Source organism: Diceros bicornis, chromosome 21 (genome assembly GCF_020826845.1).
Source record: "Diceros bicornis minor isolate mBicDic1 chromosome 21, mDicBic1.mat.cur, whole genome shotgun sequence".
NCBI lineage: Eukaryota > Metazoa > Chordata > Mammalia > Perissodactyla > Rhinocerotidae > Diceros > Diceros bicornis.
The window spans coordinates 55,016,920-55,038,047 of NC_080760.1; the positions used below are offsets into that span (position 1 = coordinate 55,016,920).

At 65.5% G+C, this 21,128-nt stretch overlaps 1 protein-coding gene across 8 annotated transcripts in view; it reads left to right on the forward strand.

Annotated features, from left to right (window-relative positions):
• Positions 1-21,128, forward strand: part of ADGRB1 (adhesion G protein-coupled receptor B1) — an 87,380-nt gene that overhangs the window by 56,820 nt on the left and 9,432 nt on the right. For 5 of the 8 annotated variants that reach the window (XM_058565023.1, XM_058565022.1, XM_058565024.1 and 2 more), the window contains 8 exons: positions 614-755; positions 7,392-7,495; positions 10,088-10,190; positions 10,893-11,043; positions 11,589-11,658; positions 13,116-13,182; positions 15,675-15,760; positions 17,800-17,898. In XM_058565023.1, coding sequence (XP_058421006.1) covers positions 614-755; positions 7,392-7,495; positions 10,088-10,190; positions 10,893-11,043; positions 11,589-11,658; positions 13,116-13,182; positions 15,675-15,760; positions 17,800-17,898 — 822 coding nt within the window. The remainder of the gene's footprint in view (positions 1-613; positions 756-7,391; positions 7,496-10,087; positions 10,191-10,892; positions 11,044-11,588; positions 11,659-13,115; positions 13,183-15,674; positions 15,761-17,799; positions 17,899-21,128) is intronic. The other 3 variants (XM_058565026.1, XM_058565027.1, XM_058565028.1) reach the window with 1 other exon arrangement.

Below are 21,128 nucleotides of genomic sequence, written 5' to 3' on the forward strand. Positions count from 1 at the left end.
CGTTTCGATGGAAGTGGCGCAACTGTGGGCTACAGACAGCAGGAGGGACCTGGGTCAGACCCGAGGGGGGACTTTCTGGCTGCTTCCCCACTGAGAGGGGAAGCCTGTTTCTGCCCCAGGAGTTCAACAGCAGACACCAGGGGCGACAAGGCCTGGGGGAGGGGGAGGTGGGGGATCGGGCAGTCCCAAGGTCACCAGCGCGAGCGCCCGGGGCTGTGGGGGCGGGAGGCGCCGAGGCCGCCCCTCACCCCGCTCCCAGCCCGCACCGCGCACCACCCCCGGCCGGCCGCGCCCACCCCGGTTCGCACCCTCCCGGCTCCACGTGCGCCCACGCGCCCCTCGCGGTGCTCCCCTCCCCCGGCCGCGCGGCCGGCGCTGGGGCGGGGGCGCGGCGGGGGCGGGGCGCTCCCCGGGCTCGGGGCCATCGCTCGGCCCCCCCGCGGCCCGCGCTCCCGCGAGTCGCTCTCCCGTGGCTCCAGCGGCGGCGGCCATGGGGCGCGGGGCTCCGGGGGCCGGCGGCGGGGCGGGCGCGCGGCTGCGGGCGCAGGGGCGGGCGCGGGCCGGCCGCCGCTCACGCTGCCCCTGTCTCCCCCCCGTGTGTCCCGCCCCCCAGACCCTCCTCCCCCGCCCCCCCGCAGCTCGGGCCCTGGTCGTGGCGCGGCTGCCGCACGGTGCCCCTCGACGCCCTCCGGACGCGCTGCCTCTGTGACCGGCTCTCCACCTTCGCCATCTTAGCCCAGCTCAGCGCCGACGCGGTGAGACCCTGGCCGGGCGCGCGGAGGGCGGGCGGGCGGGCGGGGGCCGCGCGGGGGGGCTTCCGGCGCCGGACGGTCGCCTCCGGCCAGCGCGCGAGGAGGGGCCGGGGCTGGCGACCGGCGGGGAGGGGCTGGACCCTTCCCTGCCGGAGGGGCCGTGCGCCCTGCAGCCCCCCGCGGCCTGGCCGGCAGGGCCCGGGCCTCTGGAGCGGGTGGGTGGGAGCCGAGTGGGTGGCAGTGTGGAGTTGGGGACGGCCTGGGAGGAGCTGGACCGGGGCCACGGGAGTGACTGATGGGTGAGTCTCCCCCACTCTTCTTGGGGTCCTCAGGGGAGCAAGCAGGTCGGGCCCCGAGGCTCCCCGGGCTGGAGGAGGGCTTGGCCTGGCAGAGCCCGGCGTACTCCTTTGCTTGATCAGGTCCTCCCTAGGCTGGTGGCAGGGTCCAGGCCTGCCAGGGATAGGGAGAGGGAGGAGCTGCCACCTGCCTCGGAGCCCTACCCCCCTGCTCCAGGTGGACCCTGGTCTTTGGAGGCAGTGGTGTTCCCAGGTAGGGGTTGGGGGTGGCTGGGGGTGCTAGGCCTGGCCCAGGTCCATAGTCCTCCCCAGGAAGGTTCATCCTCCCAGGGGCCTCCTTTTTGTTCAGAGATTCTTGTGGGGGCTGCTGGTTTCTATGGTGACTGCATCTGGGGCCAACTCCATGGTTGGGGCCCTGGGTGCTGGGCCCTGCCCACTGGGGCTGGTGGGCTCTCTCACTGGGCAGAGCTGCACTCGCCAGTCCTAGGAAGGCCACGGCCCTCTGAGGAGGGAAGGGGTAGGGGTCTTTGCTTAGTGAGCCCTTCGACCAGGCCTAGTGTGGAAGGGTCATCGGGCTACAGAATGTGGAAGACAGATTTGGGGGACGTGGCTCTCCTGGCTGTTTGTGGGGGCTGGCCCTCATCGGATGGGATGGCACAGCTCTCCCCCGTGGAACCACAGGTTCGATGTGGAAGATGGCTCTAGGCTCTCTGAGAACGTGCCACCCACCCTGCTTTGTCCTCTGGGACGTTGGTAGGGAGGGCGATGTTGTCAGCCAGGGTCCCCCCTAGGGTCAGAGCTGGATGGCACCGTAGAAGTCGTTGCCGCTCAACCCTTCTGTTGACAGGCAGGAAAACCGAGGCTCAGGGATAGGAGGGGAACTTGCTCAGGTCTTGGAGCGAGTTTGGCTGAACAGGGGTCTGTGCTCTGGGCCCTGCTCCGAGTGCGTCCTTCCCATCAGGTTGTCGCTGTGACTGGATTGTTGGTGTTGCTAGTTCTGGGGCAGAGCCCTGGAGGCAGCAGCCAGGGGCCATCCTGGGGGCTTCCTGGAAGAGGTGACTTTCTGCATAGACAGTCGTCAGCACTAACGCAGCAGGCTCCGGCTGCACAGCCAAGGGGGCTAGGGGCTTTCTGGGTCCCCTGCGAGGCTGGAGCACGTGGGCAGGGCCCAGCCTTGGGTCCCCGGATGGCTGCCCATCCTTTGGTGTGTGAGGAGGAGCCGGGGCAGGGAGGGTTCCGGAGTGGGATGTGTGCTCCATATCCCAGGGTCTGGCCTGTGGGAGGTCAGTGTTGGTTGCATCTTGAAACAGGCTTGTCCCTTACGCGTGGGGACTGTGGACCGGCCTTCAGGCTCTCTGAGCCTCGGGTGCCTGCCCCGTGAGGTGGGAGTGCTCCCGCGCCCCTCACGCGGCCCTGAGGGGTGAACTGGCCTGGGGGCCTCCTGGAGCAGGGCCGCTGCCTTCTGCAGGCGCGCCCTCCCCAGGAAGGCGGCATTCAGGTCGGGGGCTCAGCTCTGGGCCCGCCAGGCATGGAGAGCATGCTCAGTGAGGGGGGTGGGTGGCGGGGGGTGGCTGATGCTGGTGATAGTCTGGGCGGGGGGGCACTCGATGCCGAGGGGGTCTCTTTAGGAAGAGCTGACCCGCGCCCGTGCTCCCGGGAGCGAGCGGACAGAAGGCAGAGCTCCTGGTCTGCGAGGTCTCAGGCCTCGTTTGGCAGGGCTCAGCGGCTGCAGTTGGAGGCTTCAGGTGCCAGCCTGAGCGACCAGGTCAGCGTGCACGGGGGTGGGATGGAGGCCAGCAGGTCGAGCCCCGTGTCCCCATGTCCCAGAAGAGGAGCTGAGGCCAAGAGTGGGAGCTCGTGGCGGCGGCAGTCACCGCTGGCCTTGGACTGAGGGCAGGCTGCCTGGTTGCTCTGAGCCTCGGTTTGCCTCACTTTTGTCTCTGTAAGATGGCAGCGTAGTCGGCTCTGCCTGATCCTGTGACCCCTCCCGGGCGCGGGCGCGGGCTCCGAGCGAGAGCCAGAGGGAGCAGGGCGTGTTCGGCCTCTGCCTTGTGCTTGCCTGCCATCGGAGCCCGTCTCCACCTTCCTCTCCGTCCTGGCCAACTCTGCCCCAGTGAGGGGTGACCCCAGAGATGTGGAGTGGGGAGGGCCCGAGAGCGAAGGTGAGATGGCTGTCATGCAGCTGTCACCTTGCACTGATCCCTCTGAGTGCCTGGGTCTGAGGCTACGCCAGCTGTACTCTAGTCCTGCCCTCGACACGCACGGGGTCTGATGGGGGAGAGAGGCGTGCTGAGATGGGCGTTAGGTGGCCCAGGCTGGAGGGGTGCTCTGGGAGCACAGCAGCAGCCTCCTTCCCTCCTGGGTGGGGTTTGCAGTGGGGCCCTGAGGGATGAGTAGGAGTTCACCAGTCGAGCTCAGTGGGGAGGAGTGTAGTCATCCCAGGGAGGGTGAAAGGCAAGAAGCGAGAGGTGAGAGAGAGTGGTGGTGGGATTGGGGTCCTGGAGGGGTCCCAGCAGGAGTGAGGGCAGAACGCCCTGGCCAGAAGCGCGTGCCCGCGGAGGCGAGCTGGGCTGGCCGTGGGGAGAGATGGGTGCTGCGTGCCTCGCCCACCGGGGGGGGGATGGATGTGTCTGGCCTGCGGATTCAGGTCTGAGCGGCGGAGACTGGGCATCCTGGGGTTTGGGTGGCCTTAGGGAGTGGAGTGAGAGCCCTGAAGGAGCAGGGCGGGCTCAGCCTCCTGCCTGGTGCTCGCCTGCTGTCAGAGCCCGAGGGCCTGAGAGGTGGTGGTAGAGAGGGGGTGCGGTAGTCACACCCCAGGAGCCGGGGCGGGAAGAGATCCGGGCGGGGGTGCAGAGTGAAGGGAGACAAGAGCCAGGCGTCCCCCCGGATCCTGGTGTGGAGCCAGAGTGTTGAGTAACTGCTCTGAGTCACATCTGCGAGGGGGACGATGCCACCTGCCTCAGCTGCGGGGGCACTGAACCAGGTGAGGTGTTTACCGCTCTCGACACAGCCTGGTGTGTAGTAAACAGTCTACAAGCACAGTGGTTGCTGGTGGTGTTTCTGTGATGTGCCTGGAACTGCTGCTAGTCTGGTCAGGATCAGGGCTCAGTGTGTGACCAGGGTCAGGGCTCAGTGTATGACCAGGGTCAGGGCTCAGAGTGTGACCAGGATCAGGGCTCAGTGTGTGACCAGGGTCAGGGCTCAGAGTGTGACCAGGGTCAGGGCTCAGTGTGTGACCAGGATGAGGGCTCAGTGTGTGACCAGGATCGAGGCTCAGAGTGTGACCAGCGTCGGGGCTCAGAGTGTGACCAGGGTCAGGGCTCGGTAAGTGACCAGGGTCAGGGCTCAGAGTGTGACCAGGGTCACGGCTCGGTGAGTGACCAGGGTCAGGGCTAGAGTGTGACCAGGGTCGGGACTCAGTGAGTGACCAGGGTCGGGGCTCAGAGTGTGACCAGGGTCAGGGCTCAGAATGTGACCAGGGTCGGGGCTCAGTGAGTGACCAGGGCTGGGGCTCAGAGTGTGACCAGGATCGGGGCTCAGTGTGTGACCAGGCTCAGAGCTCAGCCTGCGTTCTGGTCAGAGCTTATTTGTGTGGGTAGTTGTGAGCCATGGGCGTTGTTAGAGCAGTGACAGGAAAGAGATGGTGGTGTAGTTTTGGAGAAGACAGGAAGTAGGGAGTTCACGTGGTAGAAACTGACAGTAACCTCATAAACAACGAACAAGAAAAGCCCTGGCTGAGAGTGGTGACCCGTACCCTGGAGAGGCTCAAGACAAGGTGATGGGGCAGAGAGGAAGGGCTAGTTCAGATCAGATGTTCAGTGAGGGTCTGTGAGGTGGTAGCATCTAAGCTGAGAGAAGAGCCAGCCGTGTGAAGGTCAGGGGAAGAGCACTAGGCAGAGGGACCAGCATGTGCAAAGGCCCTGGGGCAGCACTGAGCTTGGCTAGTGAGCAGGTCTCCGGCAGGAAGCTGGCCTGCTTCTGCCTGCTCTCTGTGTGAGGTGGGGCCAGTCTCTCACACTTGAGGCCTCCAGTCCAGCTCTTCCAACAAGGCCTGAAGTTCCCTGACACCCCTGCCCACCCATTCGGTCATCTGTCCCCTCCCCACATCGTCTAGAACCTTCAGGGCCAGGGCTGTCAGGAGTGATGGATGAGGCAGGCAGAGAGGAGGAGGGAGAGGGCGGGCAGGTGGGCGAGCTGGCGGGCGTGTGGCTGCCAGGCCTAATGAGGGCAGATGGAGGCAGATGGCCATGGAGGTCGGAGCGGGAGCCAGCCGCGGAGCGAGCGAGAGCCACTTGCTCGGCCGCCCGTGACTCGTGTGCCTGACTGGGGCTCCGAGGTTACCTGCCAGTTCAGGGGTGCTGCCTGTGGCCCAGAGTCCCCCTCCCCTGGGGCCCTCCAGCTCCTTGTGTGGAAACACTGGAGTTGGTGCTGGAGCTGTACCCTGGGCCCTGCCCCCAGGGACCGCTCCTGTCTGGGTGACCTTGGACGGCTTTCTCGATGTTGCTGGAGCCTGCCTTCCCTGTCCCCGTTAGCCCAGCCTGTCACATTGACCGAATGTCTGTGTCGGGCATGGCCCGAGGGGCTCAGGAACGTGAGGACACTGCAGGGACCTGCCAGCACCCCCGGCAGTGGGACCCGGCCTGGGACAGAGTGACACCCGGAGGAACCTGAGAGCAGAAGGTGGTGCTTCCAGTGTGGGCAAGGGCAGTCCGGGCCACAGGAACAGTGTGTGCGTGGATGGAGAGCCCAGCAGGGTCTGGGCACCCGCGCCATCGGGGTGGTGGGGCAGTGGTGCCCCATTCAGGAGCCCTGGGACCAGAGGTCCCCGAGTCAGGTGGGAGGCCCCCGGAGACAAGAAAGGCTGCCCCGGGGGGCTTCAGGAGCGGGCGGGTTGGGAGGGTCTCACTCTGCAGCCTGCTGACCTCAGCAGGGGTCCAAGAGCTGCTCCGAAGGTCGTCGGCCGAGTCAGACTTGGGGCGGGGGCAGGAGGGGGTCAGCTTCCCATAGGGGAGCCCATAAGAAGCCCCTTGTCCCCCAGCTATGCTTCTCAGTCGCCTCCCTGACTCGCCTCCTCCTCCCTGGACCAGGCAGGCAGCAGGCGGGGATGGGGCTGGTTCAGTCAGTCCCTCGAGTGGGCTTTGGGTTCTGGACGCAGAGGGGCCTCGTTCATTCCTCAGCGAGTACACACAGTCCACCTGCCGTGTGCCAGCGTGCCCTGGGCACTAGGGTACGGGGTGGCCGCGACATGGGCTGTGGGTCGTGCGGTCACACGAGGCGACCACGTGGATGCATAAGCCGGGTGCTCAGGGCTGCACTGGGCTGCGTGGTGGGGAGCAGCGGGGTCCATCGGCCGGCCCGAGCCACCTCTGAGAGGGGACGAGCTAAGATCGGAAGGCCACGTGACCACTGGGAAGTGTGTCCTAGGCAGAGGGAATGGCTGGTGCAAAGGCCCTGAGGCGGGGACAAGAAGGCAGCCCGGTGGCAAGAGGCAGGCTCTGGAGCTAGAAAGTGGGCAGGGCCCGGCCTGGTGGCCTTGGGGCATTTGGATACAGCTTAGGGCGGGGTGCAGGGAGGACTCTGAGCCGGGCAGGGATGGGGCCTCTAGTGGCATTTTATAAAATCTTCTGGCTGCTGCCTGGAGAAGAGCTCGAGGGGGCTGGGCCTGGCAGGATGGGGGAGGGCCTAGGACTGAGCTGAGATATGTAGGTAAAGTGGAGGGGCCTGGCGGAGCAGGAGGGGTGCTGAGGGAAGAGGGTAGAAGGTGGGGGTTGGTGTGGCCATGCGGAGAGCAGGGTTGGGTGGGAGCCAGGTTTGGGGGAAGTGGGGTCCAGGTGCCCGTCAGATGCCCAGGTAGGTGCAGCTGGGGCTGCGGGGGCCACTTTTCAGAAAGCACGCGACTTTCACTCTCAACTGGTATTCCAGAACCACAGCCCCTGGGAGAGCTGTCCATGGTGGGGGCGCAGGGCCTGGCGCCTCCGTGACCCCGTCTGTGACACAGGGGAGGGTCCTTCTCTGGAATGGGTGGTGGAGGGGGTGTGCATGAGGTGATGGGGGCAAAGCGTTTATCGCCAGGCTTGGCGTGTGGCTGTGATTACACCCTGTGGGAGACAAAGGCCGCGCCCTCAGCCAGAGCCACGACCCCCTCACGGGGGACAGCCCAGAGCAGAGGCACGAGCCTCGCAGCTGCAGGAGGCCAGGAGGGTGGCCGCTGGCTGCTGGGCAGTTGGGGGCTTATGAGGGGAGGGGGCTGGGGGGACAGAGTGACCTTGGGGCCCTCCCGGGGCCTCAGTCTACACGCCCGGCCCCTGCCCCCCTCACTCTGTTCTCCGCTGATGTCTGCCAGAACATGGAGAAGGTGATCGTGCCGTCGGTGACGCTCATCGTGGGCTGCGGCGTGTCGTCGCTGACCCTGCTCTTGCTCATCATCATCTACGTCTCCGTGTGGAGGTGGGGCCTGCGCCGGGCTCCCAGGAGGGGGGGCCGGGCCGATCTGTCCCTTCTCACCTCCAGGGCGGCCCCGGGGGTGTGGCTTGGAGCCCCCTCCCTCTCCCCCCCATCGTCACCACCGCCGCACCCTCGCCTGCCCTCTGCTATCACGGACAGACGGCACTCCACCTCCACCCCTGCCGCCCCCTCACCCCCGTCCCCTCGCTCTCCCACATCCCCAACTGCGGGCTGCTCCACAGACACTGACGGAGCCTGGGGTGGGGACACAGGCGCAGGCCTGGGGTAGATGCCCCGCTGCCACACACAGAAGGCAGCCCCGCTCCCTCCTGCCCCCTGAAACAACTTGCTCCCTGGCAGACGCCGGCCCCAAGCCTGCTCCCAGCCGGGCACCCTGCCCCTAGACCACTAGGGCCCCCATGGCCCCCTGACTTCTCTGTCTGTCTTGTCACCTGGACAGGCAAGGCCATGGCCTTCTCGGACCCCAGGGTCAGGTCTCAGGGCTGGGACCTCTGCCCACTCGCTGCCCTGCACCCCCTCTGCCAGGCCGCGAGGCCTCGTCGTGGGACCCCTGTGCACCCGGGTGCTGTCTGTCCAGTTTTGGCCTGTGGGGTGCAGGGCAGTGTGGGGGCGGTGCATGCCGTGAGGACTCTTGTCCCAGCTGGTCACCAGCCCTGGAATGGGGGACGTGTGTGCAGAGGTGTGGGCCTCCGCAGGCCCAGGCGGCCACAGATATGTGTGAGTGTGTGAGTGCACGTGCACGCGTGTGCGGCGGGGCGGGTCCTGTCTCCTTGGAGCCCCATTGAGTAGAGGTTTGGGACATGGAGAGTGAAGTCAAAGGCACCCACTCAGCAGCTGCCCACCGGGCCCAGCTGGGCCTCCCAGTGTGTCCAGCTCTGTGGGCAGCACGGTGTCAGCCGATAATCGGAACTGACGCTGCCCCTGAGGCCAGCGGGGAGAGGTCGATGTGGCCGGTGGGGGAGGGGTGGCCTGTGCTTCCTGGTGACTGGGTGGCCGTGAGCAGCAGGCGCCCCTGCTCTGTCCTGCCCGAGGCTGGAGGTGCCAGGAGGGTCAGCTGACCCAAAAATGCCAGTGTTCAGTGCACCTTCCACCGAGCCCTCATCAGACCCTGTGTCCTGAATCCCCTGTGGGCGTGCGCGGCCCCCTGGCCCAGCCCCTCCCTGTCCTGACATCTGGGGAAGGGGGCTCCTGGGCGGCCCCTCCAGCTCTGCCGAATGTGGTTCTGAGGTTTTTACCCTCAGTTTTCAAAGTGTCTCCTTTTTGAGCTCTGCTGGCCATTGCTGCCCCTGCGAGCTGCAGTCAAGATCCTAGCCTGATGGTCCCTATCAGGAAGTGGAGACCCAGAGAGGGGACATGACACACGCCCCATCAGGCCACATCATGGCCCCCAAGGCTTGGCCCTGTACTCTGTACTCGCCACCTGCGTGGACCTCAGCCCCCAGAGCTGCTGGGGACACTGTGCTGGGAACCAGGGGAGCAGAACTGATGACGGCTGATGCTTCCTGCGTGCTAGTTCTTTCCTCTCGGCCACAGCCCTGAGCAGCAGGTGCTGTTACCCCCACTCCGTCTCACAGATGGAGAGACCGAGGCACAGAAGGGTTGTGTGTCTTGCCCAGGGTTACACAGCTAGGACATGGCCCAGCCGCTGCAGGCATGGGCTCCAAGTCCACACTCAGAGACACTCCTCCTTCTCACCTCAAAGTCAGGATCAGACAGGGCTGGCAAGGCTGCAGTGACAGGGATATGGCTGGAGGGAAAGCCAGGAACAGGCAGACGGTGAGACCCTGCAAATCAACTGTGTCCAAGGGGTGGAGTGACACGGAGAGGGTCTTGTGTGACAAGGAAAAACATTTCTAAGGAAGAGCCATCCCCAGCAGGAATGGGCAGCTAGCTGTTCTGAGTGGCTTCATAGGGCTCTCCCTGGCTCCTGACTCTGTGCTGGAATTTGGTATGTGGTAGAGTGGAAGTGGTTATGGTGGTGGTGGTGGAGGTGGTGGTGGTGGTGGAGGTGATGATGGCGATGATGGCAGTGGTGGTGGTGATGATGGTGGTGGTGGTGGAGTTGGTGATGGCAATGATGGTGACAATGGTGATGGTAGTGATGGCGATGATGGTGGTGGTGGAGTTGGTGATGGCAATGATGGTGACAATGGTGATGGTAGTGATGGCGATGATGGTGGTGGTGATGGTGGTGATGGAGTTGGTAATGGCAATGATGGTGACAATGGTGATGGTGGTGATGGTGGTGGTGGTGGTGGTGGAGTTGGTGATGGCAATGATGGTGACAATGGTGATGGTAGTGATGGTGATGATGGTGGTGGTGATGGTGGTGGTGCAGGTGGTGATGGCGATGGTGGTGGTGGTGGTGATGGTGGTGGTGGAGATGGTGATGGTGGTGATGGTGAAGGTCGTGGTGATGGTGGTGATGGTAGTGGTGGCAGCAATGACAGTGGTGGCAGCAGTGTCCACAGGGAGGATGTAGCCCCCTGGTCTTGGTGTGGCCACAGGACCCCAGGTCTTGTGAAGGGAGGCCCTGTTGGGTACTGACCGTGAGTCTCCCTCCCTCTCCCACAGGTACATCCGCTCAGAGCGGTCCGTCATCCTCATCAACTTCTGCTTGTCCATCATCTCCTCCAACGCCCTCATCCTCATCGGGCAGACCCAGACTCGAAACAAGGTAGGTGGCCTTGGCCCTGTCATGCACCTCCCAGTGTCCCTGAGTGGGGTGGGGTGATGGTGGTGATGGTGATGACCCCCAGCAGGGGCCTGGACCCTGGGATCTTCGAGGAGCATAGGGAGGAGGGTGCCAGAGCCCCATGGAATCCTGTGCTCTCCTCTGGCCATGGGAGCCGTGTGGCCCAGGCCCGAGGGGCTGTCACCTGGCCAGGATGGGCCTGGGGACTTCGTGTCTGGAGTCTCCAGCTGGTGCTTTGCAATGAGCCGGCTCCAGGCCCCTGTCCTCGGCCCGCTGTTGGGGACCAGGCTCTATCTGACCTTGTCTGGCCTTGGGGATGACTTGCTCTCTCTGGGCCTCGAGTTCAGCACCTACTGAACAGGTGGGCTCGACCCGGGACTTTTGAGTGGGCACCCTGCGGGTGTCTGGTGCGTCTGTGCATGGAGGCTGAGGAAGATGGGGAGGGAGGGGGTGTCTGTCCCTGGCGGTTAGTGGGCAAGGTCACGCGAACACCACCAAGGGGCCTTTAGATGTTCAACAGCCGGTCTCAGGGCAGTGGCAGGCGACCCCTCTGTGGGCTCCTGTCTGGGGATTGGCCGTGGTTGCAGCAGCGGGCGCCGGGCTGGGCCTCTCCCTGCCTCACTGGGCCGTCCGTCACGCGGCCGGGTGAGCGAGATCCTCCCCACCCCCCACCTGCCCGCCCAGGTGGTGTGCACGCTGGTGGCCGCCTTCCTGCACTTCTTCTTCCTGTCCTCCTTCTGCTGGGTGCTCACCGAGGCCTGGCAGTCCTACATGGCCGTCACGGGCCGCCTCCGGAGCCGCCTCATCCGCAAGCGCTTCCTCTGCCTGGGCTGGGGTGAGCGCTGGGGGGTGAGCACTGGGCGGGCGCGTGGGCGGGCGCCCCTCCCGGGACTCTGGCCAGGGTCCTGCCCCTTACAGCCCCTCCCCTTCCCCCACCCCCTCTGGGGGCTCTTGGTGCTCCCTGGGTGGGACCCCCTCCTGGCCGCCCCCTCCACAGGGCTGCCAGATCCAGTGTGGGCGCCAAGTTCAATTTGAATTTCAGATGATGAACAACTTTTTAGTGTAAGTATACCCCATTCAGTATCTGGGATGCACTTATACTAAGAAACATTTCCTTTTTCATGTGATGTTCAAACGTGACTGTTTGTCTTGCGTTTTATTTGCGGATCTGGCTGCCCTGCCCCCAGTTCCGCGGGTCCTCATCCCTGACCATCTCCTGTCCCCTGTCTTGTGCGCCCAAGGTCACTGTCTGTTCAGTGACCTCAAAGGCGCGTTCCTAGTCCCCCGTCCCCTGCTGGCGGGGATGGAAGGAGGCGGAGGGCGGACAGGGGCTTGGGCGCGGGGGGTGGGCCAACTCCCTTTCTTTCTGTCCTTCCCCAGGGCTCCCTGCGCTGGTGGTGGCCATTTCCGTGGGATTTACCAAGGCCAAAGGGTACAGCACCGTGAACTAGTGAGTTGGGGCGGGGTGGGGCGTGGTGGAGGCCACACGGCTCCCCCAGACTCTCCCACCACCCTAGAAGGTGAGGGCTGGCCGGCACCCGTCTCGCAGATGAGACAGCCAAGGCTGGGGAGGGCGGGGCCCGGGAGCTGGAGGCGGGCTCCTCAGGTGGCCTCCTGCATCCCATCAGCCAGCTCCTCCCTGCAGTGGGCAGCAGAGTCGAGAGAAATGGGGCTTGGGGCCATCGGAGCCTCTCTCCTCCTCCTCACACGGCCCTGGACAGGTCCGTTAGCCTCTCAGAGCCTCAGTTTCCCCATCTGCACGATAGGGCGTCCACCCTTGCACAAGGGGAACTGTGTGGCCTCTGGGGAGGGCAGGGCAGGTGGGGGGGGTGGCTGTTTCACAGATGGAGTCACCCTGAGGCCCTCAGGGTCAGCTGGGCCAGGTCCGGGGGGCCTGGAATGCCAAGCCAGGAAGCTTGGGGTTACCCTAGAGGCAGTGTGGCTTCCCGGGGTTGGGGGAGAGGAACCGAGGCCTGGAGGGGCTGTGGCTGCCAGGATGGGGAAGAGCAGGACAGCGAGAGGCGGGAGGAGAGACTGGCAGGCTTGGCTCACTGTGGAGCCCCAGGGGACAGAATGTGACCAGGCCCTGGAGCACCACTCCACCTGGGCGGTGGGGGGCAGCAGACGTGAATGAGGACCCAGTGACTTGAAGTCCCAGTGGGGTGAGTGCTGCCAGGGAAATATGGACACCATCCCCAGAGCTGTGAGGAAGGAGCACCCAGCCTTTTGGGTTAACGGTGGGTCAGGAGAAGATGGGATGTTGAAGTGGGGTTCTGAAGGATGAAGAGGAGTCTGTTTAACAAACAGCATGGCGTAGGACAGGGCAGAGGAGGCATTACATGAAGAATGCAGAGTGTCCTCGCTGGGCTCAAGGCTCATGTGGGCCACCATGGGTGGTGTCCCTGATATTTGGGGAAGTGTGGGGCTGGTGACTGTGTGGAGGGGTCAGGCCAGATGTGTGGGCAGAAGGCCAGGTGCTGAGGCCGTAGGGCCTGGGTTGAGTGGGCGGATAGAGGGCCAGCCTGGGGCCTAGCCCAAAGTTCTGGCATCACATCAGGAAGGAGGGTCTGCGCAGGAGATTGGGGAGGGTTTAGGAGGTGAGAGTCGGGGGTGGGGTGGCCAGGGCACGTCCTCTGGCCGGCCTGGCCCTCCACTGCGTGGTCCGAGCAGATGTGGCCCCTGCTCTGCCATCTGTAAACTGGGGTGATGGTGCCACAGGGGCTCCCGAGGGTTCTGAAGCTGAGGCGCGCGTGTGAGGAGTCGTGCACACAGGAGGCCCCTCGGAAGGGCTGCTTCCTCTTGCTGCTGCTTGCCTCTTGCCTGCCCTCCTGAGAGGCTGGCAGCGTCCACTCTGTGACAGAGGAGGGGCCTCACGCTGGCCGCTAACCAGCCCGTCTCCCTCCCCAGCTGCTGGCTCTCCCTGGAGGGGGGACTGCTGTACGCCTTCGTGGGACCGGCCGCCGCCGTCGTGCTGGTACTGACCCCGCCCCGCCATCCCGGGCTGGGCCCCTCATTCCCCCCAGGCTGAGCCTGCTGTGTCATCAGGGTTGGTTGCCCTGGTCACTAGGGGGTGGGTGGCGTCCACTGTCCCCTGGCCTGCCGCTGGGGTACAGAAGCTGAGCTAGGGTAGCGGCCTTTTATTTCTGTGAGCACAGCTTGCCTGATCATTGGGCACCGGCTGTGTACCTGCCAGGGGATCCGTGCAGGTGTGGTGAGTGAGTGACGGGGTGGCGGGGACGGGTGGACAGAGGGATGAGCAGGGCAGCAGGGGTGTGGGCTAGGCCTGGGTGCTGGTGCGGAGCACGGGTGGGCTGCGCTTCCCCCTCGACGGGCCAGCTGCCCTCACCCTGGAGGAGGAGGCGGCTCCCCTCCTTGGCCCTTGGTGTTTCCGTTCCCGCTGTTTCTCACGTTTGTTTGGTGAGGGATGTGAGAGCGCCGTGTGGCACCAGGGCTATTGTCCCCAGTTACGGATGAGCAGGGGTGGCTGGGGGCAGCTGGGGGCCAGGCCGAAATCGCTGGGCTCCACTAGGCTCCGCTGGGCCTGGCTCTGAGCCCATATCGCCCTCCCCTCCCTCCTGTCCCCAGGAGAGGGCATCGGATGTTCACACAGGCCCACACCACTTTGTCCTGGGGGTGCAGAGCCCGCAGGGGACGAGTTGGGGGAGCCTGGGGTGTGGGGCAGAGGTGTTGGACAGCATCCGGGGGCGGGCCCCAGACTCGCCCCACAGCCCAGCCCAGAATCCCAGCTCCTTCATTCCTCGAAGACACAAGACATGGGCAGAGAGAGGCCTGCGTGCCGCGCATTTCAATGCTGGCGAGTCAATGGCCCTGGCGCCATTTGAAGGGCAGATGCCCCAGCGAGGTGGGAGGGGTGGGAGTCAGAGGTAGGAACCCCCGTCCCCCCACGTCCCTTCCCACAGTGCATCGGAAGGGCAGGGGCTGGTCCTGCCCGTCTGTGGGACCCCCGCCCAGGGCCCCTTCTGTAACATGGGGACACATAGGTGAAGGCTGAGCACAGAGCCTGCTGCAGGCTGAGTGGTGGCCACCGGTGTCCTGCCCTCCTCTGCCTTGGCGACGTCAGAAAACGCTTCCACCCAGTTGGGCCCCGAGCGTTGGGCGCCCCAGTCTGGGAACTTCCCGTCCAATAACGGTGGAGGGCAGGGCCCGGGCCAGCCGCCATCTGCAGTCATGCTCGCTCAGCGCTGTGGTGCCGCAGGGAGTGGGTCTCCCTGGACCTCCAGGCCCAGGGTCACGGGTCCAGGGATCCACGGGGTCCCGGGGTCCCAGGGTCCGTGAGCCGCAGGAACATGGCTGGGGGGTCAGGCTGTGCGCTTGGTCAGGCAGCCTCGCTGCAGAGCGTGAGCTGAGGGGAAGCGAAGTTGTGAGCTGGGAGCCTCCGCCACCCGGGAGAGAAGGCGAGAGGAGGGGGGACCCCAGGGTCTCCAGGGCCGTGGGGTGGCTGATGAGGGTGCTCTGGGGACAGCTGCTGTTTGTCATAGGTGGTGGCTTGGAAGGCAGCACAGACTTACCTTAACACTGAGAAGCGCTTCCTAGGGTGTGGGTGCCCGGCGGTGGGGGGCAGGGGAGATGTCCGGTGGGAGGGCCGGCTCTGAGTGGAGGTCTCAGAAAGGCTGCCAGGGGCAGAGAGCGCAGCAGGGTAGCCCCAGGCAGAGCCAGGTCGGGAAGGCATCCCTGAGCTGGGCCTCAGGTCGGGCCCTAGTGCGGGGTGAGCCTGCTGTCATGGGAGGGAAACAAGGTCCAGGGATGCTGAGAGGTGGGGGCCCCAGCTGAGCCTGGGCGTGGGCAGCGGCTGGACTAGACCTTACCTGAGGGCCCTCCTGTGATCTGAGCAGGGCGGGTGCCCAGCAGTGCAGTGGGGCAGCTCGCTCGCATGCTTGACTCTCTGCTCAGCCCCGCTCTGGGCAGGGACAGGCTCCCCCTGACCCCAGCCTGACCTCTGATCTCTGGACTCTGTCCCAGATGGGATCCCGGCTTCACAAACTGCTGACCACAGTGGACGGCGGATGGTCCTCTGGGCCGTGCAGTGCAGGCCACCCCGGGGACCCACCCTGTCCAGCGTGCAGGGAGATGCCCTTGTGTCGCCTTCTGAGCCCCAGCTTGGAGCCCAGTGCATGGGAGGATCACATGAGAGGCCCGAGCTGCAGTGCCTGGCCCTGTGGGGGGCATGGGACACGGAGAGCCCACCTAGCAGCTGGGGTTCTAGAGGGAGATGGGGATGAGGGGGCAAGAGTGCGGGATGGTTGCGGCTTTCCTGGAGCCCCGTCTCCCGGCCGGGGAGTGGGCTGCAGGGCCCAGCCCCGTGCGGCAGGTGTGAATGTGAGCTGAGCCGCGGTGTGGAGCCCGGAGCCCCCGCGCTCGCCTCGCGCTCACCGGACCCCGGGTGCCGGCCTCGGGCGGGCGCTGGGGGCGATGTGGCCCCCACACCCGCTCCTCTGTGGCCGGCAGGTGAACATGGTCATCGGGATCCTGGTGTTCAACAAGCTCGTGTCCAAGGACGGCATCACGGACAAGAAGCTGAAGGAGCGGGCAGGGTAGGACCGGGGCCACCGCGGCCCCTCGTCCGCTTTGAGTCACAAAGACCCAGAGCCCCCTGAGCAGGTGGGGAAACTGAGGCACAGAGGTCTGCATAGGCTCACAGCTGCCCCTGCTTGCTCCGTGCCTCAGTTTCTCTGTCTGACCCACGACAGTGCGGGGGCCCCGTAAGGTCCTTAGAAACCGTGAAACAGATTGCTGTGGAGACCCCACCCCTGCCAGGCCCACCAGGGTGGTGGGAGGCTGCCCTGGCCTCCCCCATCCCCATCATGGGGTTGGGTGGCCCCGAGCCAGGACGTGGCCTGCCCATCCTTGTGGTGCCTTCAGCATGGGGAGAATCGGGGGCTGGGCCGGGTGTCCCTGCTGCCCGGGAAACCTGGGCCTGGAGAGGGCACACAGCACTGCTGGCGGGCGGCCCCCGTGGCTGGGTGGTGCCCAGCAGTGGGGGAGGAGTGTGCCTGGAAGATGCTGCTGCTCCAACCCGCCAGGGGACCAGAGCCCCGCAGTCACGGACCCGGGCCACCTACGGGCCATGCCCTCTCTCCGTCCTGCCCCAGCCCTCTGAGCCCTCCTCACCTCACCTCTGCCTGCTGCTCTGTCTGTTCCTCTGTCCTGGCTGCTGTCTGTGTGGGGGTCCCCACGCCACTCCACCGCCCCTCCCTGCCAGTCTTGCTCCGTCTCTTGTCTCTCTCTGTCTCTCCCCCACTTCCTGCTCCTGCTTTTCCTGCTGAACAAGCTTCAGGAAACCTCCCCCTTGGGTTCCCAGAGGGTTCTGCTCCTGGTAGGAAACCTGCTGCCCTGCCTTCTGTAGGCATGTGGGCCTGGAGTCCTGCAGTGGCTGGGAGCCTGGCCTCACGGTCTGTGGGCCTGGGTCCCTCACTCCCTGGGCCTCGGCTCCTGGTCTGTGAAGTGGGCCTGAGCAGGCCTCGCCCCAGAACATGCTGTCACCCACACATGCTCCTGGGACAGCGGATCACACACCAAGGAGGCCCCCAGAGCTGCGCACTGGGGTCAGGGCGTTGCCGACCCTGCCAGCTGCGGAGCCGTCCAGGCAGCAGTCACGCAGGGCATGCACCCTGTGCTAGGGCTATTTTGTTTGCTTTCTGCTGTCACTCTAGAGGCGGGGTCTATGGTTCTGTCCCTTTTTACAGCTGGGACTTCTGAGGTTCAGGCAGCCTGAGTGGCTGGTGGAGTGGCATTTGAGCTGGGTCAGGCGCACGCTAGAGCCCAGCCTGTCCAAGCAGCTGTGGCCTCGTTGGGCCTCTTCCCAGGTGTGCACTGGGCGCCACACAGCCCTGCTCCCCACACAGAGAGGAGGCACCCCGCACACTTTTCAGTGCCTGCTTGCATACACAGACATGCACACACACGGCCTGTGGGAGCCACTACCAGGTAGCTCACAGACGCCTCTGTTGACCGGCCAGTGGGTCCATTGCTCCCTGGCTGGGGCAGTGTGTAGTGAGACCAGATATGGGGGACTGGAGGGGAAGGGACAGTGGCCTCGCTCCAGGAGTTCTGCTGCTTTGTGTGAATGTGGGCAGGTGGTTGACCCTAAGGGGAGCACGTACACGGGGCCTGGTCCTGCCCTCCCCTCACGCCCCGGCCCATCCAGCCCACGGACCCTGCGCTGGGCTCTCCCCACCCCAGGCTCTGGGTGCATCAGGTGCAAAGAGACCCTGAGGACCCCCATCCCCACCTGCGCCCCCCATCCTGCCTATTTGCCGCCTCAGACCCTGTCCCACCTGTCCCACCCCAAGACCCTGTCTCCCCCAGGACCCTGTTTACCCCAAGACCCCATCCTCACTTCCCCCAGAAGCTTGTCCCCCCTCCCAGGACTCCACCTCTCCCAACCTAGGACCCTGTCCCCATTCCCCCAGGACCCTATCCCCACTCTGCCAAGGACCCTGGCTCCCCCAGGACTCCGGCCCCCCAGGGAGGCCCGGGCTGGCCCGCTGTCTGGTTGGCTTTGCCTTATCCCTCATCGGTTTCTGTGAGAACAGCATCTGCTTCTGTCTCAGCCTCTTAATTTCACTTGCAGTCCACTGCCCCAGGCCCCCCTTGGGCGCGCCCTCAAATGTGCCGAGTGTGGAGCCCTCTCTGCGGCCGACGCCACCTCTGAAGCCGCCAGTAACGCCATGTTAGTGCCTCTCGTCGCCAGCGCCCGCCCGCCGGGCTCTGCTCTCCTCTGAGTCATGTTTTGTTTGTTTTAATCTTTCCTGTCATTTCTGTCACCTCTCCCATCCACTCTGGGGTTCCTAGGCAGCCCCTGCCCGGCCTTCCCACCTCTACTCTCCCGCCAGGCTCCCCCTTCCATCGTCCTGGCCTTGCGGTACAGACAGACCAGAGAGCAGGGAGTCGGCCCGGCCTCAGGCCGCGGGCAGCGTGTGGCCGTGGACAGGGTGGGGCACTGGTCAGTGTGAGAATGTGGTCAGCTGGTGGCCATCGTCAGTGTGTGGTCGTGCTGGGGTCGGGTCAGCGCTCTGTGAGCGTGTAAGAGCGTGTGGTGTGAGTATGTGAGCGGATTGTGAGCGTGAGTGTGCAGGTGTGAGTGTGTGCGTGTTGGTGAACATCACGAGTGTGTGAATGTGAGTGTGAGAGAGGCAGTCACGGCCATGGAAACAGGTGGACGGCTCGGGGCCGCCTGGCTCGTTTGTTGACCGCAGGCAGCCACAGGGCTGTGAGTAGGGCAGGGACGGTGGGCCTGGGGTCTGGGGTGGAGGCTGACCCCAGAGGGACCTTGGCACAGTTGAGAGTGGCCAGGTCATCTTGTCCCCAGACCCACACGTCCCCTGGGGCCCTCCTGTGTTCGCTCCCCGAGCTGGGCACTGGGGCCCAGGATTTCAGGAGCCCTGTGGAGAGGCCCTCCTGGCTGTGGGAAGCACGTGAGCTAAGGTGACACGGGATCAGGGCAGGCACTGGTCTGGTGGAGCCAGAAACGCGTGGATGGGAGGGTGGGCGGGGATGAGGCGACAGGCGGGCTGCTCCCTGCGGCGCAGGGTCTCCTCCAGCTGCTGACGCTGGGAGCACCGCCCTTGGGCCTCAGCATGGCCATTTCCGTGTTTCACCACCCGTCTCGACGGGGCAGGGGGCACCATTTCACCCTGAGGTGCGGGGTCACGAGAGCCCTGGGGGTCGTTGCCTGCGAGGTCATGCATGCATCGAGTTGGAGGCAGGGGCCCTGCTGCTCCCTCATCCACACTCAAAGCCCCCCACCAGGGGCTCTTGATTTTCCAAGGAATGGAAGTTGCGACTGGCCACGGCCCCTCCCCGCCAGCCCCTCTCCTCCCTGCTGATCATGCCCGACCTGCCAGGTTTCTCCACGAGGCCTTTGCAGAGTGTCAGAGGCCGCAGAGGCTGGGCTGCAGGAATTTGAGTAATGGACAGTCCCCAGGCCCTGGCGTCTGCCATCCTCAGAAGCATCAGACTGCAAGTGTCGGGCCTCAGGCCCGAGAGAGGATGAGTCACGGCAGGATGAGCAGGATGGGAAGCTTTGGCGGGTGCGGCTCTGCCCCCCCTGCTGAGAACGTCGGGGGCGAGGGTCCAGGGATCCCTCCTGCCTTGGAAGGGAGGAGACTGTTGGGCCCACCAGCCGTGGTGGGGAAACTGAGCCCCAGGCTGGAAAGGAGCTGTTGGGTGTGTGAAGTGGTGCAGGGCCCGCTGGGCAGGCTCTGTGCCAGGTAGCAGGCTCAGCAGGCGTGGAGGGAGGCAGGGCACCCGTCCTTCGAGGAGGAGGAATGCCTGTGGGGACCCAGCCCACAGGCCCCTTCCTCAGCGCCAAGGGGCAGTGGGCCGGGGGTCAGCAGGGGCCCTGGAAGGGGAGGCGAGGAGGGGCTCTGGGAGGTCTGGCTCTGGAGCCTGTGCTGTGCCCAGGGGTGGAGAGAGGTGGGGACTCAGGAAGCCCCTGACCTGAGGGAGGCCTCGGGTGGGGACGGGACGGGAGCTCCATCCTGGGAAGAGCCGGGGCTGGGCCTGGAACGGGTCCCCGGGTCCCGGGGATGGGCCGAGGATGGCCAGGAGGCTGGTGTTTTTGCTGTGCCGGCCCACACAGAGAGACGTCTAGAGGGATGAGGACAGAGATGTCCCCGCGGGGCGGGGCCCCTCGTAGTCCTCCACCAGGGGCCAGAGGGGCAGAGAGCTTCGCTGCTGAGCCACGTTGGAGGGGTGGGAGAGCAGAGCGTACTGCTGGGGACACGTCCTGGCCCCTGGCCAAGGCCCCGCTGCTTAGTCCCAGCCGGACCCCAGGCCCTCCCGGCCTCTCTCCCACCAGCCCCGTGCCCCAACTCCTTCCTGGCGGCCCCGGCCCACATGCTGGCCCTGCTGTGTCCCGTGACCCCCACCGAAGCTCCCCTGGCAGTTCTGCGCCACCTGCTCCTGCCCCCTCCAGAGGAGGAGGGTGAGCCGTGAGGGAGGAGGGGACGCCAGCCCCTCCCTGGCGTTAGTGACGAGGGCCCAGCAGCCCCTCGTTGCCCCTGCAGGCGGTTACGGGACCCTGGGGCAGAGCTCGCCCTGGCTGTGGTCCTCAGGCTACGGTGGCCCTGAGAGTCCTAGTAGTGGTGGGGATGGTCAGCATTTCCCAGACACCTGCTGTCCCCACAACAGCCGCTTGAGGTGACATAGTGTCCCCAGTGTACGCATGAGGAGACAGGCTCCGAGTGGTCACACGTGGTGCAGGGTGGGGCCTGGGCTGCAGAGGGCAGTGCCTGCCATGGGGGCGCTCCTGGAGGAGGGGCAAGGGCTGCGGGGCAGAGGCAGCTCCTCCCGGGGAGCAGGGCCCGCCAAGAGGAAGAAGTGCGTTGGTCTCTCTGTCCGTCTGTCTGTCTTTGCCCTGGTGCCCTCTCTGCCTGGCCGTGTCTCCTGTCTCCTCCCTCACAGGTTCTCCTGCTGCTGCTCCCTGAGTGCTCTGGTTCTCTCTCTCCCGCTGTCCCTCTCTCTCTCCCTGTCTCTGTCCAGAGCTCAGAGGCCTGGCCAGGCGCCCTCCCCTCTGGCCATCTTGCAGTTTGGGCCCCGGACCCCTGGCTGGGGGCCTGAGGGCCCTGGGAGCCGGAACCAGCAGGGGCCTCCTCCTCTCCCCGTGGCCTCCTGGACAGTCAGGAACCTGGGTCTCCCAGAGAGCACCCTCCCCGCCGCTGCCCGGCCCCTCGAGACCATCCTCCTGAGTCCCAGCTCCTCGGGCAGCTGGGTGGGGGTTGCTGGCGGAACTCTGCTTCCTGGAGAGGAGGCAGCGAGGCAGGCTGGGGAGAGGGTCTCCAGAGAGAGGGCGGGAGGGCTGGGAGCCCCGGGGAGAGGGGGAGGCCCTGCGGGGCCCAAGGAGATGCACCCCAGCCGGGAAGGGCAGCCTGGCCCCCGGGGAGGGAGGTGGGCTGGGGC